This window comes from Phalangium opilio, unplaced genomic scaffold, assembly GCF_054372755.1.
Source record: "Phalangium opilio isolate 3A_F unplaced genomic scaffold, DU_Popi_V2 ptg000540l_1, whole genome shotgun sequence".
In the NCBI taxonomy this organism is placed as follows: Eukaryota; Metazoa; Arthropoda; class Arachnida; order Opiliones; family Phalangiidae; genus Phalangium; species Phalangium opilio.
In genome coordinates this window covers 1,009,054-1,028,962 of record NW_028324244.1, presented here as the reverse complement: position 1 = coordinate 1,028,962, position 19,909 = coordinate 1,009,054, and the positions used below count along the sequence as shown (strand labels likewise).

The window sequence follows — 19,909 nt, the reverse complement described above, 5'->3', positions numbered from 1 at the left end:
CCACGAGCCTGGTAAATAAAGATGCTAATAAACACGTGAAGCTAAAAAGAATAACAAAACAGCTTTAGCTATAGTCATGCACCCTAAGAATCCATGCCCTTTTTCTTGGTATAAGCCTACTTGTTTTGCTTCAATCTCTTTTCTCTCTGAGGCTGCTTGCATTCCCTGAATCAATGGGCCCACGAGACTGTATTTTGTATACTATACTGTATATTCCTTTCGTTGCATATAAAGTTATACGGTTAGTATACAGGGTGTTTGTGAAAAGTCCATCAATAATGAAAGGGCGTATTTATTGGGCCATTTTGAGTCGAAAATGTTCTATGACATTTTGCCGTCCGAGCCACGGTTTTCGAGTTATGATTTGAATATTTTAGGGATGACCCCTTCATTAAATTAGCGCTGTCTTTCAATTTCTTAATTAAATTTAAGGGGTCATCCGTAAATTACTCCAATCATAACTTGAAAACAGTGGCCCGAACGGAAAAATGTCATAGAACATTTTCGACTCAAAATGGCCCAATAAATACGCCCTTTCATTATTGATGGACCTTTCACAAACACCCTGTATATACAAATAAGAATAGCGGGAATTGTATTTTCTTATATACCTTTTTGTACCCAACCTTCCTCTGTTACTGTAAAAAATGCAATGCGTCGGTCCTTGCATTCACGCTCGGGTGAATTCGTCGCAAACAAATTGCCGGAACTCTACTCCTCTTGCTTTATTTTTTGTATACGCGTTCCTCTTTCTTTCTTTCTTCGGAACTGTAACTCTATCTAAATATAAGATTCGCGCATGCAATTGGGGGGTGGATTTAAAGGCTTATATCGCGCCAATTCACAAAGACTCGCTATGTAGTATTGTTGCTGTTGTTATACATTGGCCAAGATTAGCTCAATATGCTAATAATGTTTTCACGGACTTGACGTGTGTGATAGAGACGTCACAAAAAGCTACGCTGGTTTTTATACAGTGTGACGACTTCTCCCCAAAGTACTGATGTGTAGCGTGATAAACGGCTTTGCAGGCGTAGTTTGAAAATGTATGGTTTTTTAGTCACTCCTGGATGTTGACTTTGTATCAGTAAACTGGAGTGTAGCGGATGAAGAACAATTCAAGGGGAAACTAGGCCTAGAATTTATTTTTACAAAGTGATTTGTAGCGAATGATGATGACCAATTTTTAACAAATACAACCAAACAATGAACAGTTTTCTCTTCAATTCCGGGCTTACTAGCTCTATTTTTATTCGAATTTGTCATATTTCAACCGTCTTATATTCCTACCCTATCTATGCCCTGTTTTTATACAAAGAAACCGAATGGCTTGAGAGATATATTGGAGCTTCGGGAATAGTTATCTAAAAATAGATCCACTATAGTTGAGAGAGAGAGAGAGAGAGAGAGAGAGAGAGAGAGAGAGAGAGAGAGAGAGAGAGAGAGAGAGAGAGAGAGAGAGAGAGAGAGAGAGAGAGAGAGAGAGAGAGAGACGACGAGACATTCTCGGCTGGACGGCGTAGATCCCTCAAAACCATCAATTTTCTATCAAAGTCAAGATGTCTGCGCTCACCAAGCCTTGAAAAAAACGTGGGGGGGGGGGGTAAGAAGAGATTTACCCCCTTGTTTAGTCAGATGTATCCGACCAGAAACAGACCTAGAAAATCCCTCCACCTTATGTTTTTTTCTTCCCCTTTCCAAAATATATATATACGCTAGGTTTTATTTTGGGGTCCCTAAAATGTACCCTTACGGTTTGTTTTCTTGTATATCATACTGTACCAGCTTTTTTTTCCGTGGGAAAAAAACCTCTGATAGAAGCTCACAATTTAAAGTAAATATTATTCCACCTTAAATAGGACGAGCATCGGTTTTACATCGTGACACATATTCGCAACGCCGGAATAAGAATCACAAAGACCATAAAGATAAAGTTGAATAAAGACGAGAGAACAATTTACTTCAAATTTATAAACTTTTATTTGATAGATTTAAAAGAAAAGAATTTGGGGAAGAAATAAGGAAAAAAATCCGGGTTTTTCTTTAAAAGTTGCGGAACGGTATTTATACTCGACATCCATTTCCGATTTTGGAGCCGCCTTTTAGGGACAAAGGGATTCGCTACACAAAAATCTATATATAAAGCTCCTTTTTAATGGTGTTTCTAGATCTCTCCGAGAGTTGAAAGGGTTACGGCTTCCCTCTTGTTGAATTCTCCATACGGGATGGACTGTTCTTAAAAAAAATCGATAATTCAACTCGCTCTTTGAGGAAGGAGGAGGTCGATAAGCCTACGCGGAATGAACAAAAACCCCCCAATTTGAGGGATAAAATAAAATCAAAATCAAAACCAAAAAGGGAGGACGCGAAAATTGACGTTGATGCATCGGATTTCTTTGTTATTTTATCGAGGCTTATTGTTTATTAACTGTTAACTATCCTAATTAAAGAGAGATTCATGCGGGGAAAGATAGATACGGCCAATCTAGATTAGGCCCATTGTGAAACGAGATTGATAGGGCTTATCCATTGCATTGATGACATCAACGCTGCAGGAAATATCAATAACTTTGGCTATGTTGGTGTACAATTTATTACGCTTCATATCCGGCTATTTTTCACCATTTTCTAAAAATATATTTTTTTTTACTCCTTTGGGATGAGTTATATTAATATCATATCCGCATCGGCGGCATCGCGTTTCAAAATACTATCCAATTCTTTAGTATATCAAGTTTTTTATAACTTTACTCTGTTGGGATTATCTACGTTCGTCTTCATAAAGATATTTTAATTCCCCAGACAAAAGTTTTTCCACTTTAAAAACGTTTTTAATCTAGCGATAACAATATCTCGTTCCTTCCCTCTTTCTACTTGCTCTACCCACACAATCTCACATCAAAACTAGTTATGCCTTTTAATACAAAATCACCCTGAAGGCTTGAAGAGTGAGTTTTCTTTTTTTTTCGTTAGTTTTTTTTACCTCAGAAGAGAGCTCAGAGCTCTAGTAAACAAAACAGAAGCTAGAGATACCATGCCCGGGGTATTAGATTTCCCAAGGATTCCCTTGGCTTCTACGGTAATCCTTATATAACTTTCCCCCGCCAAGTCATCAACCAACCTGACTCTGCAATATCATTTTATGGTCGGCCCTTTTTACGCTCAAACTCTTCGTCTCTTTACCGCTTCTCCCGACGCTATAGCTAATATAGGCGGAACCCCCCTAGGCCTGATAACGCTAATCAAACACCGACTTGTATTGATTCTCAGCTCCAACCGTTACGCCTATAAGCCAGGGTCTATCCGAATAGACGCGGTGAACGGAAAGGAATGCCACGTGATAAAACAGAGAAATCTCATATTTTAGCTTAAGCTTTATTTCAGTGAATGATTCCGCGTAACGCGTATGCTATAGTTCAGTTGTTTCTAGGTATTAGAGAGATTAAGTTAATCTTTCGAAACGCCAACGTATACGTCGGACCATAAGTTCATAAGATATGTTCACCATAAGTTTGTCACTGGTAACTTAGAAACTGGAGCTTGTCATGAAGAGAGTGCTAGGTAGGTCATATATTCGAGGTAAAGCGAACGACGCCTGGTGATAGGCGCTGTTAAAGGCTTAGTAATGCAGACTAAATAGGACCTAGATGGAAGTCCTGCAAAACTAACCACCGAGTGTAGGAATTCAATTCTCGCTTGTCGTTCTGCTAGAACTAGCTCGAGCTGTAAGAGTCTAGCATTACAAAGCATACATAGTGTCATACTTATGCTAGGAACATATCACTTATAAACTTATTGTCGGACGTCGAACGAAAGAGAATGCGTTAGAAATGTTTAGAGATACTTTGGGAATACGCCTCAAGTAGAAGAGCTCTAACTGTCTTTCAAAGTTAAACGTGAATGAAAATGAACCAGCTCAGAAAAAAATTAAGGGAGTTTAGCCATGAACCAAACTAACCTTTTTCTCACTCTCCTCTCATCGCGCGATGGTGACATTCAAGATATATAACGCGATAAAAACTGCACCCCGGTTCAGATGAGATTAAGTAGAAAAATGCCCCAAGGTGCCCCGGCGAGGCCCGTGGTTCGCGTATATAGATATAAGGTTTTATATCTCCAGCTTTTATCTATATTCTCTCTTCTCAAAGGGATTTTCAATCTTATTAAAGACGGTTTATGTCCCTTCCTATCAAGTGAAACTTCAGCCAGTCATAATCTGCCCCGGGCTTTAAAAATCTGGATGGGATACAGTCCTATAACGTATTAATTAACTATTTAGGCTAAGGGGCAGGCTTCAGGATGTCGATCTCTTAAATATTAAATAAAGATCTCGTAGCGTTCATCTCAAGTAATATTTGAGCCAGCGGAACTTCTGAAACTATAAGTCGGGTTCTTCTTTGAAACACCCACTTCACGAATACATTACATATCCATTTTGGGAAGTTACTCCCAAGTTACCGCGTCTATAGTTCGATTTGCTAAAACGGAAGACTTAGGTGCAAGGCTTAAGCTTGGAAAATGATAAGTTTCTCCGAAAATCCCTTCGGCGTGATTGATTCGAGATTTAGAGGATCAAATCCGTGAGAAAATATTAAAATAAACTTGGGCCTTTGCTCGTGTCGTCGCGCTTCTTCGCTCTCTCTCTCTCTCTCGAGTTCCGTTTCCGGTTGGTTCCGAACTTCTGACTGGGTTTAAACGACCAAGGCTTATTTAGGTCTAACGCTAAGGGCTAATAGGGATTTAGGCCATGGTTCCTCTATAATTAAAGTTCAGAGAGTGCATGAGAGAGGTGAAAGTTGACACGGCAAGTGACCTCCAACAAACTTTGCCTCACGCTCTTTTCCATAATCGAATATAAATCCCTGCCCTTCTCCTCGAAAGATTCCAATTAAACGGAAGAGGGCTGTGGAGGGGAGTAGATTTATCCAACGAGTTAAGGGCTAACTTCGACCCTCTCTCTCTACTCCACTCCTTCATCTTCCCATCACCCAATTAAATCAAGGTGGGGTGCTAGCTTTAGCTATACAGTATATCGTGGCTAAACTTTTATTACCATGGATGCTACTACATGGGCGTTAATTCGACAGACACCCTAATTTTCTACACTACACTATTTTTATTTTTTATTGTATAGACTTCAGTACGATGTCAAAACTGTTTACGTGTTAGCTTTACCAACGCTATTACGCGGTTAAAAGAATGTTGTTTCAACAATGTAATTTTCTAAAGATGAATTTTAAAGGATTTTTTTTGTCTTTTTAGTGCGATGCCGCCAAGGGAATGAAATCCTTCTTCGATATGATGGCACAAAAGAATAAGAAGATCATGATGTTGTTTGGTGCCGCTTGCACGTCCGTCACGGATCCCATCGCTAAGACGTCGCGCTTTTTCGAGCTCGTTCAGGTAAAGAGCGTTTATTTTCTATAAAATAAACTTTATTACTACGGTTTAAACGCATTACGTTTAGCGTCTAATTAAGTTAGACACTTTCGTCTGTCGCTTATGGGGGTTCTATACACTGTAGACTGTAGAGAGGAGGGAAAGAAGATTAAATGGGTTAAAAATTTGGCCGGCGGTTTCCTCCGGAATATTTATTCTTTGTAAGAAAGGTTTTTTATCTTGGTTGTTCCTTAGTGCCGGGCAACTAATTCGATTAGCTCCCTTTTCTCATTTTATTACCGTGGTATGTGCGTCTATAGCGAGCCAGCCAAAATGAGTTTAAAAAATGCGAGGCTATTTAAATGATTACCGAGTAAATGTGTGCAGTCGCGCTATTTGTAGCGAATGTTATTCTTTCTTAAAAGTTTTTAACCAAAGAAATAAGTGTAAAATAAAAGTTTGAGCTCTAAAGGACGCCCAAAGTGTTTTTAAAGTAAAACTGTATGCCGGTTTAAAACGAAAGTGAATACATTTTCACTGGGATAGATTTAATTTTAGAAGTAGGAATGGAGAACGGTTAGTATTTACTTCAGTGCGACTCATAGCCCACCCAGTACAGAGCCCCTCCCTCCAACACGTAACGAAAAGTTTAAATTATCTTATTGACTCACTTAAACTACGTTTTGATGACGTTGCTGACGGGGACGGTGAAAAATACGTAATTCCTTTTTACCTCTGTCGCTATGACCCGCCTCTTCTTTCATACCCCCTCCGTCCCGTGGAAGGGGGTCCGGGACTTTGACGCGCGCCCAGATATTACTCTGTTCTCCATTCCTACTTCTAAAATTAAATCTATCCCTGATTTTCATTAATATTGATCCGGCTTTTAATAACTAATTATTTTCTGAAGAATTTTTAAACTAAGGAATCCCAGGATGGTCGTGAAAAAAAAAAACCGCCACGTTCATTCAAACCAAAGCGAACTTGATAGCGTAATTTTTTTATCGTTCCCTCTTGACTATAGCTAGCTTTCTCCTCCTATTATACGTTTTATACCTCCATGCCTGAACGGAATTGCACGCCAGGAGCAACTTGAGATTGCAAGACCGGAAATTAAAAGTAGCTATAGAGAAGAACAGGGAGCGGCGACTCATCTCGAAATAGGAATGCGCGCCTTGCTTCCCTCTTTCCTAGAAACAAACAAAGCTCATAGATGGGAAGAGGAGGGGATGGTATTATGGGGAGGGAAGTATGCTCTCAAGGTATCCGAAATATGAACCCATAGTTTCCCGTCGCGACTGTAACTGTAGAGAAAAAGAAAGGATCTATTCATAGCTACAAAAGATGAAAGTCAATAACTTTCAATTGTTTCTCCTGAACTGGATCCAGAAATCATACGATTGTTATATTATTTGAGGACAATTTCTGTTTGGTTGATATTTCATGTTTTAATTTCAGTTGACGTACGCCGATACCCATCCGATGTACACTAGCGACAATTATCCGTATTTTTTTCGAGTCGTACCCAGCGAGTCGTCATTCAACCCGGCTCGTTTGGCTTTACTTCAACATTTTAACTGGACCAGAGTCGGTACCCTCTATCAGAGCTCGCCTCGATACGCTTTGGTAAGTTCGCACCCTTTTGAAAAGTTTTCTTTTACTTTTATAATTAACGGAGAAAGTGTAATTAGCGGTTGCTTTCAAATTCTCCATTTAATGTATTGAGGGTGAAACATTTCTACAGGCGCTCATTGAAAATACATTAAACTCGGTACCCCTAAAAGCAAGCTTTCCACACACACAGTGAATTATTAAGTATTTACGTTAAGTTTGGGTTAAAACTACTTATTTATTTGGTTTGCCGAGTAAACATTAGAATAACACGAAAATATTTATTCGCGGAGCTCTTAAAAGTTTATACTTAAATTATTTAATTAAATTTTAATGCCTTAAAGTTAAATTTCAATAAACGTTTCCCTTTGTTCGTATTAGGTGTTACGGTGATTGTCAGCTTTTAAAATAATATCCCCAATTAATTTTCGATATTTCACAGGGACATTGAAAGAGCTTTATATTTAATCAAAATTAATTGACCGAGCCTTTTCTAGCTCAAGAGAAGTATTCTTCGGTCTCGAAAAATCACGCCCGAATTAACGTGTTCTGGAATATTTCAAATTACGCGAATTTACCGAATTTAATACTCTTGAAGGGGATTCAAACAAGCGTGTATATACAAATCTCTAAAATTTACCCTTTCTCCTAGGCCCTATATTAGATAAAAGTCGAAACGTTGAAGTGAAAGTATCGATTTGAAATTAAATGTCGCGTATATGCCTTTAGCTAATCGTAACCCGAGTCCATTTTACTTCACGTTATAGACTTTAAACCCTACAAACCCTTCGTTTATAGCTTACACGAGAAATTCAAATCCGTGAAATGAATTTAATTTACTATGGTAAATTAAATTTAATTCAATACAAGTGGCGATTAATATCTCGTCTAAAATTTCAAACCGTCTAATTAAAAATTCGCCGAAATAATCTTTCCCGAGGTTTTAGACGTTGTTAGTTTAGATCTGATTAATTAAATATTAAAGAGATTTCTATTTACTTAATAGCGTAAGTTCATAAGATATGTTCCTTCCATAAGTTTGTCACTGGTTACTGAGAGCGTTAGTTTAGCTTTGATTAATTAAATATTAAAGAGATTTCTATTTACGTAGTAGCATAAGTTCATAAGATATGTTCCTTCCATAAGTTTGTCACTGGTAACTTAGAAACTGGAGCTTGTCATGAAGTGTGTGAGGTCAAAGATTCGAGGTAAAGCGACGCCTGGTTTTGGCGCTGTCAAAGGCTTAGTTCAGTCTAAATAATAATGAGATAAATCTGCAAAACTAACAAAGTGCAGTACTTCAATTCTCGCTTGTCGTTCTGCTAGAACTAGTTATCTCGAGCTGTAAGTCTCTCAGTAGCATTACGAAGTATAGGTAGTGTCATACTTATGGTAGGAACATATCACTTATAAACTTATGGTAATAGTATTAAGATGCTATTTTAAATATATAATCACTTTTCCATTTGAAAATCCATAGCCTCACACGAAGCTGTTGACTGATTTGGACGCCGCTCAGATTAGCATCGGTATATCCGAGAGCATCGGAGACGAGTTACAAGATGAGCTTCAGAAATTAAAGGTAAATATTCAATCTCTCATTCATTCTTCTCTCTCTCCCTTTCTTCCTTCCCCGACATACTTAATTCCTTCTCCGATTTTGGAATTTCAAATGTACGCGTGTATTAGCCAAGGTATAATATATATATTATAGGATAGGGGCTTTTAGAATTCTGTATAGCCGCTAGCGAATATTCAGCCCCCCCCCGCAACTGCGTGTATCAAGCTTTGTAGAGTATCCTTTCCGCTTCCATATTAATACTTAATTTGTTTTCCGGTTTGATCTTTGCCATTAAGTATATCCGTATTACTTATCTGATTTTCGATTTAAAAATATTTTAAATGGAATTTTCTAGAAAATCGATCGTTTCCCTGTACAGGGTGTTTCTGAAAGGTTCGTCAGAGATTATGGGTGATCATGTTCTTTCTACGATTTCGTGTTTAAAATATAATTTCTATGACGTTTTACCCAAAGAGATGCATTTATGATTGGAGTCTTTTAGGGATGAGGCCTTAATTAAATTAGGATTGTCTTTCGTCTTTCACTTTCTTAATTAAATTTTAAAGGGATCTGTTATTAATAATAGGCCTAGATAAAACAGAACTTTTGTAAATAATCTTATCTGAAGATAAGTCAGAATAAATGTATATAAACTTAGACACAACTTAATGTAGGATTTTAACTAATTAAGTTACTTAAGCTTGAACTTATCAGTAAATTTGAGTAAGCCATTTAACCACAACAACAAAATCAATCCGTAAAATACTCCAATCTTAACTTGAAAACGGCGTCCATTTGGACAAAACGGCATAGAATATTCTCGCCCAAATTACATTTCCCTTCATTTCTGATAGACCTTTTGATACACTCTGTACTGATTACGTTAGGTTACGGACTTCTGCTCAAAGTATGGTAGTTCTAAGCGGGGTCCTAATCCGGTATACCTGGATTACTCGAGGGTTGCTGCTATTATTTAACGTTTTCCACGGGAATTTCTATAATGAAGGGTTTATTTTTAGAAAATAACAGGGTTTTAAACCCAACCAAAGGCTTAACTTCTCCAAACTTTAGCATTTAACCCGGTTTTTTATTTATTTTTTTACTTTTTGTGGAAAAGGGGGTCATGATGTACAATGTAATCCCGTATGCCAGTATCGGACAATCATATATATATAATTCACGTTTTTCTTCCCTTAACTTTTTAAAACTTCCCGCATTGCGGAAGTTCAGATATAGTTTTTAAGAAGGAAGCTTTAGACTTTTCGCTAAGCCGATTATGAGTACGCTATGAGCTCAGGAAGAAAGTTCGGGGTTTGAACCATTTTTTTTTTTTTCTTTTACTGATAGGAGAGGATAGATCAAGATTTGATATTTTATAGGTTATCTTCTAATTTATTTATAAACTATAGGAGGAGATTAATTCGGTCGACCCTTGAACTTTAACGTAATCCTGTTTCCGTCGTCTGCATTTTTCATCAATTGGTTTATTGAATGAATCCAACGTTGCATTAAGGCCCATTCAGACCATAGACTAAAATCTTGCGTTTGCTATTCGGTGAAATCGCTTTGCTCGCTTAATTAGACACGTGTCAACGACTACGTAATAGATTCGCGGTTTAAGCTTGAAATTTTTCAGTTTCGTCGAGCTGTGATTGTCGAGATGGAACCACATTGTTAGCGCCTCGATCAGACCTTACGCGTGATCCAGTGAGCTACGATTTAGCAGATGATATATGAAATGTTATATTATTCTTGGCGTGGTATTTGTCATTTTGTATTTGGTTATTTTAGTATTCAAAGGTCATGGTTCAAAAATTGCCATATATACGTTACTGGTTTTAAGTCGTCTGCTCTCACGTCTAAACGGAGAAATGAACGTACCTATGGGAACGTAAGATTTTACTTTATCGTCTGAATGGGCCTTTAAATTGTTATTAGCACGTAAGTTTTGTAAATTCGAACAATCAGATGTTATCAAATTGTCTAGGGCATAAAAAAAACCCGCATTCAAGCCTTGGCAATCAAAAAAAAAAAAAAAAAAGATAGGACTTCATCGAGACTTGCATTTGAGGTTGCAAAATGGCAATAGTCTATACAGACAACATTTTCTTTTAAAGTTGTCTTACTTTGACAAAATTTGAAAGGAAATTGCGGCTTAAAGAAATCTTCCTTCAAATAAAAGTCATGGACGACTTATATAGGCCTAGTCTCTCTCTCTCTCTCTCTCTTTTATTATAGCGAGAGAATAGCGTTACGAAATTGTAAAAAAGGATGCAGCAGTAGCATCATCCTCAGCGGAGAATGGCTGTCAGTTTCTATTTATAAGGCAATAAGAAAACTGGAATGAAGTTAGAGAGATATTTTCCCCCGAGTTTCGACCCCCCTCCCCCCGCACGTGATACCCCCCACTTTTTTTTATATCAAACGGGGTTAAAATAAGTTAGGGCATTCTTTTTCTCTCTATACACATATATATATACCTTTTTTTCTTTTGATATATAAATTTCGCTTTTGGGTCCCTAGCATCGACTTGTCTATAGAGGATTGAGATATAGACGAAATAGAACGCGGCTCTTGTCCCCAGTTATTCCAGGAATAAAGTCTTATTGTGTCCAGATATAAAATTTCCCCTTCTGAACGAATTATCTTCAACTGATTCGCTCCAACCAACCTTCCATATACCTCGCGAATAAAAACCCATCTATACTGTACGCCGTTTTTCTTTTCTTTATTTTTCTTTTTTTAAGAATATAAATCGGCAATTCTAGCAATACATATATATAGAGTATAGGAGTTACGCCAAATCGGGATGGGAATGGATGATTCTTGGTTTTTCTTTTTATACCCCCCCCCCCCAGAAAAAGCAAATATTACCCTATACTGTATTTCTATTCGAGTTATAACTTTTGGCGAGCGTGCGCCATTTCCCTAGACATTTCTTTTCATCTCTTTTCATTCTTTCTCTCTCTCTCTCTCTCTCTTCAAATATTGTGTAATAGACGAGCGCGGTTTTTGCAGTTTTGCACCGAGTCTAAGCAAGAACCCATGTAGTTCCCGAGAACGTAGGTTTTTTCGTGAACCCGAATATATACTTTTTTACTTAGTTGTTGTCCAATTCTATCTTTGAACTTTCTCGGGACTAGTATGGGTTCTTGCCTCTTGGTTTGGTCTATAGCACGTGCTATATGTGTAGCGTAATGGAAGTTACCCCCCTTTGGTTGTATTAGATTGTATGGCGAAGTAACTCGTTGTGCCATTTATATATACGGTATAGATCTCTCCTCAGGGTGGGCCTAATCAATCACGCGTTTAGTCTTTACCTTTTTTCTCTCTCTCTCTCGCTTATCCCTTTTCCGGATGTGTTTTCCGAGTTTTTGCGGCCTCTTTTATGATGAATTATTGGCTCGTAAATGGGTATTTGACTAGGATATTTTGACGATGTGGGAAATCCGAAAATGTTTTTTATTTTTCTTGTTGCTTTTTTGATTTGATTTCTGGTGAAATTCTCTTTCTTGAGATGTTCAAAGGAAAAATAAATTGAAAATCAAAGTATAAGGTTATTGGCGTTAGGTGCTTTGGCGTAGTTAGTGAGTTAGTTAGGGTTAGTTAAAAGGTTAGGGTATTTGTCTTTGCGAGATGAGATGACTAATAGGGGGCTCCCCGTTGTTTGTTTTAGACGAGCAACGTCCGTATCATTCTGGGTAGTTTTGACGAGGACTGGGCGCGGAAGATATTTTGCGAAGTAAGTGGCCCGAGATAGCGCTGCTACTTGGAAGGTATATGCGATATACCTTTTGATTTTTAGCTCAGCAGTAAATTTTTAGAGCAGATGTCGGAACTGTACCTTAACACGTTTGTATGGTGAATAAGGCTTACCATCAAGGGATGTACGGCCGCAAATACCAGTGGATCATCGTCTCGATGTACCGGGAGCGCTGGTGGGAGTACAACCTGGACGCCACTCGATGTCAACTGGACGAAATTCTGGAGGCCCTGGAAGGATACATCGGAACGGACGTCCTGCCCCTCAGCACATCCGAAAACGTCACGATCTCTGGTTTGGTGAGTCACCAATTATGACCTTTCAACCCCACCCCCTCCCCCCGCCATTCTTTCCTTCGCGGATTATTTTATAAGGCGTGCCATTGGGCCGTACTTAGACTCCCATGGAGTACGAGGAGGTCTATAATCAAAGTCGAGACGGCGAGTACAGCCGTTTTCACGGTTACGCCTACGATGGTATCTGGGCGCTGGCCATCGCCGTTCAAAGGATCTTGGTCAAGCTGAAGAACTTGGGGAACGCCTGGCAGCTCGAAGAATTTCAATATCGAGACGTCTTTTGGGGACGACTCTTCCGAGAGGCCTTGAACGAGACCGACTTTGTTGGGGTCACGGTCAGTTACTTTTCCAAAATTTTGGCATAAAGTGCACCCTGATCCACGCTCTCTCGGTACGAAGCCTAATTAGTAATTAGTACGCTTAAAATTCTTTGTTATACGGAATTACATTAGTTTTAACACCCATCGCGCAAGACTAATTAAAATTTCACACGAACGAGCTCGAAATTAGCAAAACTTGATGAAATTAAACTCTGTAAGACTTCTCTCTCTCTCTCTCTCTTCAACAATATACTTTTTTCCCCTCAACTTAATAAGCCAATTAAAAGTTAAAACTAATTTAGTAAACTGCTTCGTTCTCAGTAACTGTTTAGTCCAGGCAAAAACTAGGCCTAGTCGAGATGCGAAGAGAAAAGAAAAATGGGTAGTATTATTAGCCAAGCCAGTACCGTACTAATTTGGAAAAAGAGTATCTTAGAGATTATTTTATTCTTCTTTCTCTTAAATTTCGTTTTCTTTCTTTTCTCTCTCTTATATAGGGTCTCGTTAACTTCGTAAAGAATGAAAGAAGGGGATTGGTTCTTTTAAAGCAGCTTCAAGGTACGTGAAACTTTAAATCACTCTGGCCCCTTTTTCTTAAGCGTCGTCTGCAAAATGCTTTTCCTTCAAATTAAGACAATCTTCTCCGTATATAACCCTTTTTTTCTTTCTTACTATACTTTCTTTTCTAATTTCTCTAGCTGGGGAAGAAGTTAAAATTGGCGAATTCGATTGCACTCTCTCTGATTTAGATCTGAGTAAAGGTTCTCCTATACTTTGGCGAGGTGAGTTCCTAAATATTTTATCAAGGAATTCTACTTCTATTTTGGCCACCTTGAATGAACACACTCTTTTTCTCGTCTGGTACCCGAGTAACCCAACACTTATACGCGTAGAATACGATAATAGAGGCCTGAGATGTTTTGGTAGGGTTTTGTTGGAAGTAAAATCGTGTAGGTTCCAACTTAAACTCTATTCTCGAATACATCGCGAACAAACTGTAGCTAGGAGCGAAAGGTGACGCGGCCCGTGTAAAAAGTATTAGGCCAGAAAGCACGTTTTCTCGCTTCTTTTATATATATAAACGTGATTGGAAGAAAACGCTCTCTAGCTCAGCTCTCGCTTTCATCCGAGAGCTATTGCCTAATTTAGTAGGACGAGGATCCAGACTAGTGCCAAGCCAACTTATGGTTAAGCTAAAAGAAAGCTGTTTTGGAAAAGAGATTTGGGAATTGCTAATGGAATGGGGGGTCCAGTTTATCGGAGGGTTGGAATACGAAATTGAGAACGCTTGTTATTGGATATGGGCCCTAGTTGTTCACGCGTGAAAAGTGGAATTAAGTCAAAGGCATAAAGGGTGTTATCATAAGTTCATAAGATATGTTCCACTGATAAGTTTGTTACTGGTAACTTGGAAACTGGGGCTTGTAATTTTGAAGTGAGTGAGGTAGGTCATAGATTCGAGGTAAAGCGAAGACGCCTGGTTTTGGGTCTGTCAAAGAGGGCTTAGTAATGCAGACTAAATAGGACCTAGATGGAACTTGGTCCTGCAAAACTAATTAACCATCCGAGTGTAGTACTTCAACTAGAACTATAGCTCGAGCTGTAAGTCTCTCAGTAGCATTAAGAACTTGTATAGGAAGTGTCGTCATACTTATGGTAGGAACATATCACTTATAAACTTATGGTATTATTTATACTCCATTTCCCCGCTTAATAGTCTATTCAGGTCGTGAACTAACCGAATAAGTGTAATAAAGGATATTGCACGATTATTAAGGTTAAGAGACAAAAAAATAAATCGATTTTGGGCGGGTTATATATACCTTTTGTTTAGAAATTATATTGCCTCCTTCCCCCTTCTTTAAATTTATATCACATCCGACACTTTTCAATTTATTATATTGATTAAGTATCCTTTGTCTGTTTTTATTTCATATTTTGACAAGGAGGTTCCGGAAAACCCATGGACAGAACTCTCAGTATTCAAAGAAAAAATAGAATCAACTTGACCATCTACACCATATTGGTTATTTCCGCCGTCTGCGGAATCATTTTAGCTTTCGTTTTTTTAGTCGTTAACATCAAATATCGTAATCAAAGGTGAGTGCCGCCGTTTCAATTATTTTAATTAACCACGGGGTCCCTAATTAGTCCGAGTAAATTTTGAAGGATTTTAGTTTCGTCTAATTAAATTTGAAATTCATAAAACAATTAACGGTATCGTCGAATTTCTCGTTAATGAAGATTTCTTTAGATTTCTTTAAGATAAATTATGCGTTTTGTCATTTATTTTTAAGAACGACTCTCGTTCGCGTGTTTGGAGCTCGAGTTTCCTTTAAAGGGGCCGCGGGTATGGAGTAAATTAAAGGGTCTGCTGCAACCAGTTAATTTATGGTTGTAAGGTATACCCCAAAACTTCTAGCATGCAGCAGCGAAGTACCAGCAACCCCGCTTATAGAATTTTTAAAGACTTTAATTAGGGTTTATTCCAAGATTTTAAACGCTCCGTCGACTAGCTCTCTCTTTCTCTTTTAATTATTTCTCGGAAATTCCCTTAAACGATGTTTACCTACATACCTTTACATTAAATTCAACTCTTTGTTAGAAGTAAAGTAACCCAAAGTTAGCGAGCGAGAATAATTATTTGGCGTAAAGTTTAGTCCCAATTTTAAAGAGACTTTGACATGTTTCCTCGAATAAAGCAATGGAAACGGATAGTGGACTATTGGACCTATCCGCGAATATTCTCAATTAATGGGTACTTGGCGAATATCGAATATAATAGATTTGAGATTCCGCCAATTATTGGCGGGAAACTTTCCGGATATTTCCCTTATACGCCTTTGAGTTCGGTATATATATATATATAGAAAAGTGGAAGTTCCGGACATTAAAAGGTTAGCGTGATATGACCATCGTTTTTGGCTGGACCCAACCTTTTCGATGAAAACCACGTGCTATCACCATTCCCCTCGAATATCGCTGAAACTTCTACCACCATCAAAGTATCTCTCTAAAAGGTATATCCTGAGCAACTATGAAAGAGCCTTTCATCGCGCGTGGCTCCAACCTTGTTAACGAAAATGGTAGTTAATCTCGGTGCACGGGACTTACTATAAGACAGGACAGGGAAGGGCTACGGGCGGCAACTACTGTTTTTTCGTGAGTGGCATATTGGTTGCGCGCTTTCTTTTTATGGGAGGCTCGCGCGCTGGGGCCTCAATTTCTGTCCGAATGACTCCATTTCCCGCGGGAATCGCTCCTAACAAAGTTAATCAAGATCCTGGCCTAAGAAATTGAGAGCCATATAGCGGAGCAAAAGGCTCAGTCATTCTACCTCCCCCCGTATACCTTTTCATGAAGTAAGCGATGGTCATTTCGGCGGTTCGGTTCGGGCATGCAATGCCTTTAGGAGAAATCTATCTTGACCGCCCCTTCGGCCCCATTGCAGGTCCCCGCTTTCTTGATACACACGGGGGATTTTGTTTAGGGTACAAGTCTCTGTAACGCTTTTTACCTTATCGACTTTGAGAGATCAAAACTCATTTCCGTCGTATATCGTCTTATTTCTTTTCGTCCACTTTTTCTCTCTCTCTCTGTTCTTTTAGATACATCAAGATGTCCAGTCCCTATCTAAATAACATGATCATTATGGGATGTATTTTAACCTACACCAGTATCATCTTATTAGGTCTAGACAGCGGACTAACGAGCGAAAATAATTTTCCCTATATATGCGCCGTAAGTATATCCTGAGTTTTCGGTTTATTCTTAGAACATAAGTTCATAAGGATATGTTCCATCCATAAGCTTGTCACTGGTAACTTAGAAACTGGAGCTTGTCATGAAGTGAGTGAGGTAGGTCGTAGATTAGATAGGTAAAGCAACGCCTGGTTTTGTCGCTGTCAAAGGCTTAGTAAGACTAAATAGGAAGATGGAAGTCCTGCAAAACTAACCACCGAGTGTAGGACTTCAATTCTCACTTGTCGTTCTCGAACTAGCTCGAGGTGTAGCTTAGCTCTCTAGCATTCGAAGGAATATGGAAGGAAAATATCTTATAACTTAGGCTTAAACCTATAGCTGTTTAGGTATTAATAAATTTAATTCCCGCTTCTTTTTGCACGTGGTTTGTTTAGGCGCGCGCCTGGGTTTTGATGTCCGGTTTTACCCTAGCATTCGGTTCAATGTTTTCCAAGACGTGGCGAGTCCACGCCATCTTCACGAACATTAAGCTGAACAAGAAGGTCATCAAAGATTACAAGCTCTTTATGGTAGTGGGCGTCCTAGTCTTGATTGATGTCATCATTTTGACCACGTGGCAGATCGTCGATCCATTTTATCGTGAAACTACCAACGGAACTGCTATCGTAAGTATATACCACCAATCTCTTTTCTTACCTAGCTCCTAGCTATATTTTCCTCTCTTCAACCAAATCGCGTTCGTTTTTACCCCATTTTTTTCATGGACCATAAATTATTTCTTCGAGATAGACAAATCTTCGTCCCACGATTTGCTTCTTTCTCTCTTAAACATTCTCTTGCAATATTGCATTGGTCATTTTTTTCCTCTCTCTCTCTCTCTCTCTCTCGGTCCTCTAACAAGAAAGTCTTGATCAAACAAATATTATCAATTTCTTTATAAAATATATATAAGAAAGAAAAAAGACCCGTCTGTAAATCTTTGAAAGTCTCTACAGAGTCTATGGATGACTTCGAAAATCAAACATTGGGAAACCTTAGTCAAACCCAAAAGAGAGAGAGGGAGAGAGAGAGAGAGATGGGGAAAAACGATATTTAATAACGTTGAATCAATAGTAAAGAAATGAAATATTGAGATAGAATTTATAGAATTATCGAAGCCATGTCCCCGATGTTCCACTCGTTTTACCATTGATCCGATAAAGAAAAATTATTCGTCTCTCTTAAATTTATTTTCGGCCAACTAGAGGTGGTTTCTGTGGTGAAGAATTTCGTCTGCTTTTTGAAATACACTTTTTTAACCAAAACTAATTTAATCATGTACAACTGATCATTAGCGAATCCGTTTACGAATTTCGGGGAACTTTCTGTATATATACATAAATATTTTAGTCGTTAACGAACTTTAGGAAAGCATTCGTGCCTACAAAACGTTTTCCCGCGGTTGTACACTAGTACGTTAAGTACTTGGATTACGCTACCAAAGTAAATGTATTACATTACGCAACAAAAATGTTTTTTAAGTGAAAATTTTGATGGTTTGTCTAGACTACGTGCATCGCGTTCTTGTCGGCTTGATTTTTACTTTTTTTTCACTTGAATTTTTAGTTCCACGGAATAAGGGAATACTTTCTCCAAATTCCAACAACCAACCTACCTACCAACCCACTTCGTTCATTTACAATTTTACACAAATGGAGTAACAGCTGGTATCGAGCAAAACCTCCTCTTGTACTTTTTTTCATTACGAACATCCCTAGCTAGTTCCGGCCGGCGCCTCTCGATCCAATTCTATTTTTCTAGGTGGCCAACGTGCTTTTTCAAATCCTTTTCTTTTTGTCTCTTTTTTCGTACACCCATAGGGCTTTCCTCATTTTTATCATCCCATCTTTTGGTAAAAGTACCTATTTATAACAGTGAAAAGGCGGGGATTTAACCGCTCAAAGATTTGCTCGATATGGCCGATATATAAATTTCATACATTGGTACCAAAAAAAAAAGAGAACCTCTCTGAAAAACCTCAATTTTAAAAGCGCGAAATATTAACCTCTAACTTGGGAGAAAGAATTTTTATTTTTTTTTCTTTCTAAAGATGGAATTTCTTTTTTTTTTGGGTTGTACTTTTTCATTTTGCAATTGCAATATTGCGTGGTTGGTCGTCCCAACGCCTCAAAATTGGTCTCGGATTCTTTTTTTTGGTGGCATCTTTATTTCATGGTTTTTGTTTTTTTTTTTCTTTTTCTTTCCGTTTCAATTGGTAGCCGTCCCCGGAGAACGAGGACTTGGAGATCATTCCGGAAATGGAGTTCTGCCAGAGCAAGAAAATGACCGTTTTCTTAGGTTCTATCTACGCGTATAAAGGCCTTTTGATGGTAAGATTGCTCTTTCTTCCTCTTCTTCTTCTTCCGTTATATTAGAAAAGAGAATAGTTGTACCTACGCTGCTATATTGGGATTTCGATGGTAAATTGTTAGATCTTTGACTCGACCCGGGTTATAAAGTTATTTTGAGTCCATTTTGTCTCTATTGGAAAAATAGTTAAGTACTTTAGACAAATGACAATCTATTTAAGCCTGAATGATCTACTGTCTGTGGGTTATAGTAGAGGATTTTTTTTTGTAATAAACGCCATACACACGCATTCAAGGTTGCGTTACTAAACCGAACCAAACTAGCACGATATCTTTAAAACATTATTTAGCTGCTAATGTAAATGATATGAATCAGTCTGCTAATAGACTATTTTAAAACCACTACTACTTAAGTCTACCCATACCTCGGACATAACAGGTTGGATGCTTATTGTCACGGGAAGGGGTCGATAGGTCATATCATCGGTGAGGCAAATTGAAAGGCAATAATCTTTGTCTTTTATTAGGCCTTTGGTTGTTTTTTGGCCTGGGAGACGCGCCACGTGAGCATTCCCGCTCTGAACGACAGCAAATATGTCGGAATGAGCGTGTACAACGTCGTGATCATGTGCTCGATCGGCGCGGCCATCTCTTTCGTCCTTCGGGAGCAGCAGGACGCGGCCTTCATAATCATCTCCGTCTTCATCATTTTTTGCTCCACAACTACGCTCTGCCTCGTTTTCGTGCCCAAGGTGAGACTGGTGAGCCCTCTTATCTCTTTTCTCGCGTTTTGACCCGTGCACCGTCCGTACATCACCGTCCGTATCTCTCGTGGCTTGAGCTTGGAAGACACCCCCTCACCTTCGCACCCAACTCTCCTCTCCTCTCACAAACCCATCCCGAAGTCCCAATTTCTCTCTTTCCGTATA

General features: G+C 38.6%; 1 protein-coding gene across 9 annotated transcripts in view; it reads left to right on the top strand.

Moving 5' to 3' along the window:
- Positions 1 to 19,909, top strand: part of GABA-B-R2 (gamma-aminobutyric acid type B receptor subunit 2) — a 141,074-nt gene that overhangs the window by 95,389 nt on the left and 25,776 nt on the right. For 6 of the 9 annotated variants that reach the window (XM_089862589.1, XM_089862594.1, XM_089862593.1 and 3 more), the window contains 13 exons: positions 5,263 to 5,403; positions 6,838 to 7,005; positions 8,471 to 8,572; positions 12,228 to 12,293; positions 12,422 to 12,613; positions 12,712 to 12,945; positions 13,428 to 13,488; positions 13,629 to 13,712; positions 14,877 to 15,030; positions 16,539 to 16,671; positions 17,067 to 17,297; positions 18,891 to 19,001; positions 19,508 to 19,741. In XM_089862589.1, coding sequence (XP_089718715.1) covers positions 5,263 to 5,403; positions 6,838 to 7,005; positions 8,471 to 8,572; positions 12,228 to 12,293; positions 12,422 to 12,613; positions 12,712 to 12,945; positions 13,428 to 13,488; positions 13,629 to 13,712; positions 14,877 to 15,030; positions 16,539 to 16,671; positions 17,067 to 17,297; positions 18,891 to 19,001; positions 19,508 to 19,741 — 1,911 coding nt within the window. The remainder of the gene's footprint in view (positions 1 to 5,262; positions 5,404 to 6,837; positions 7,006 to 8,470; positions 8,573 to 12,227; positions 12,294 to 12,421; positions 12,614 to 12,711; positions 12,946 to 13,427; positions 13,489 to 13,628; positions 13,713 to 14,876; positions 15,031 to 16,538; positions 16,672 to 17,066; positions 17,298 to 18,890; positions 19,002 to 19,507; positions 19,742 to 19,909) is intronic. The other 3 variants (XM_089862586.1, XM_089862588.1, XM_089862587.1) reach the window with 3 other exon arrangements.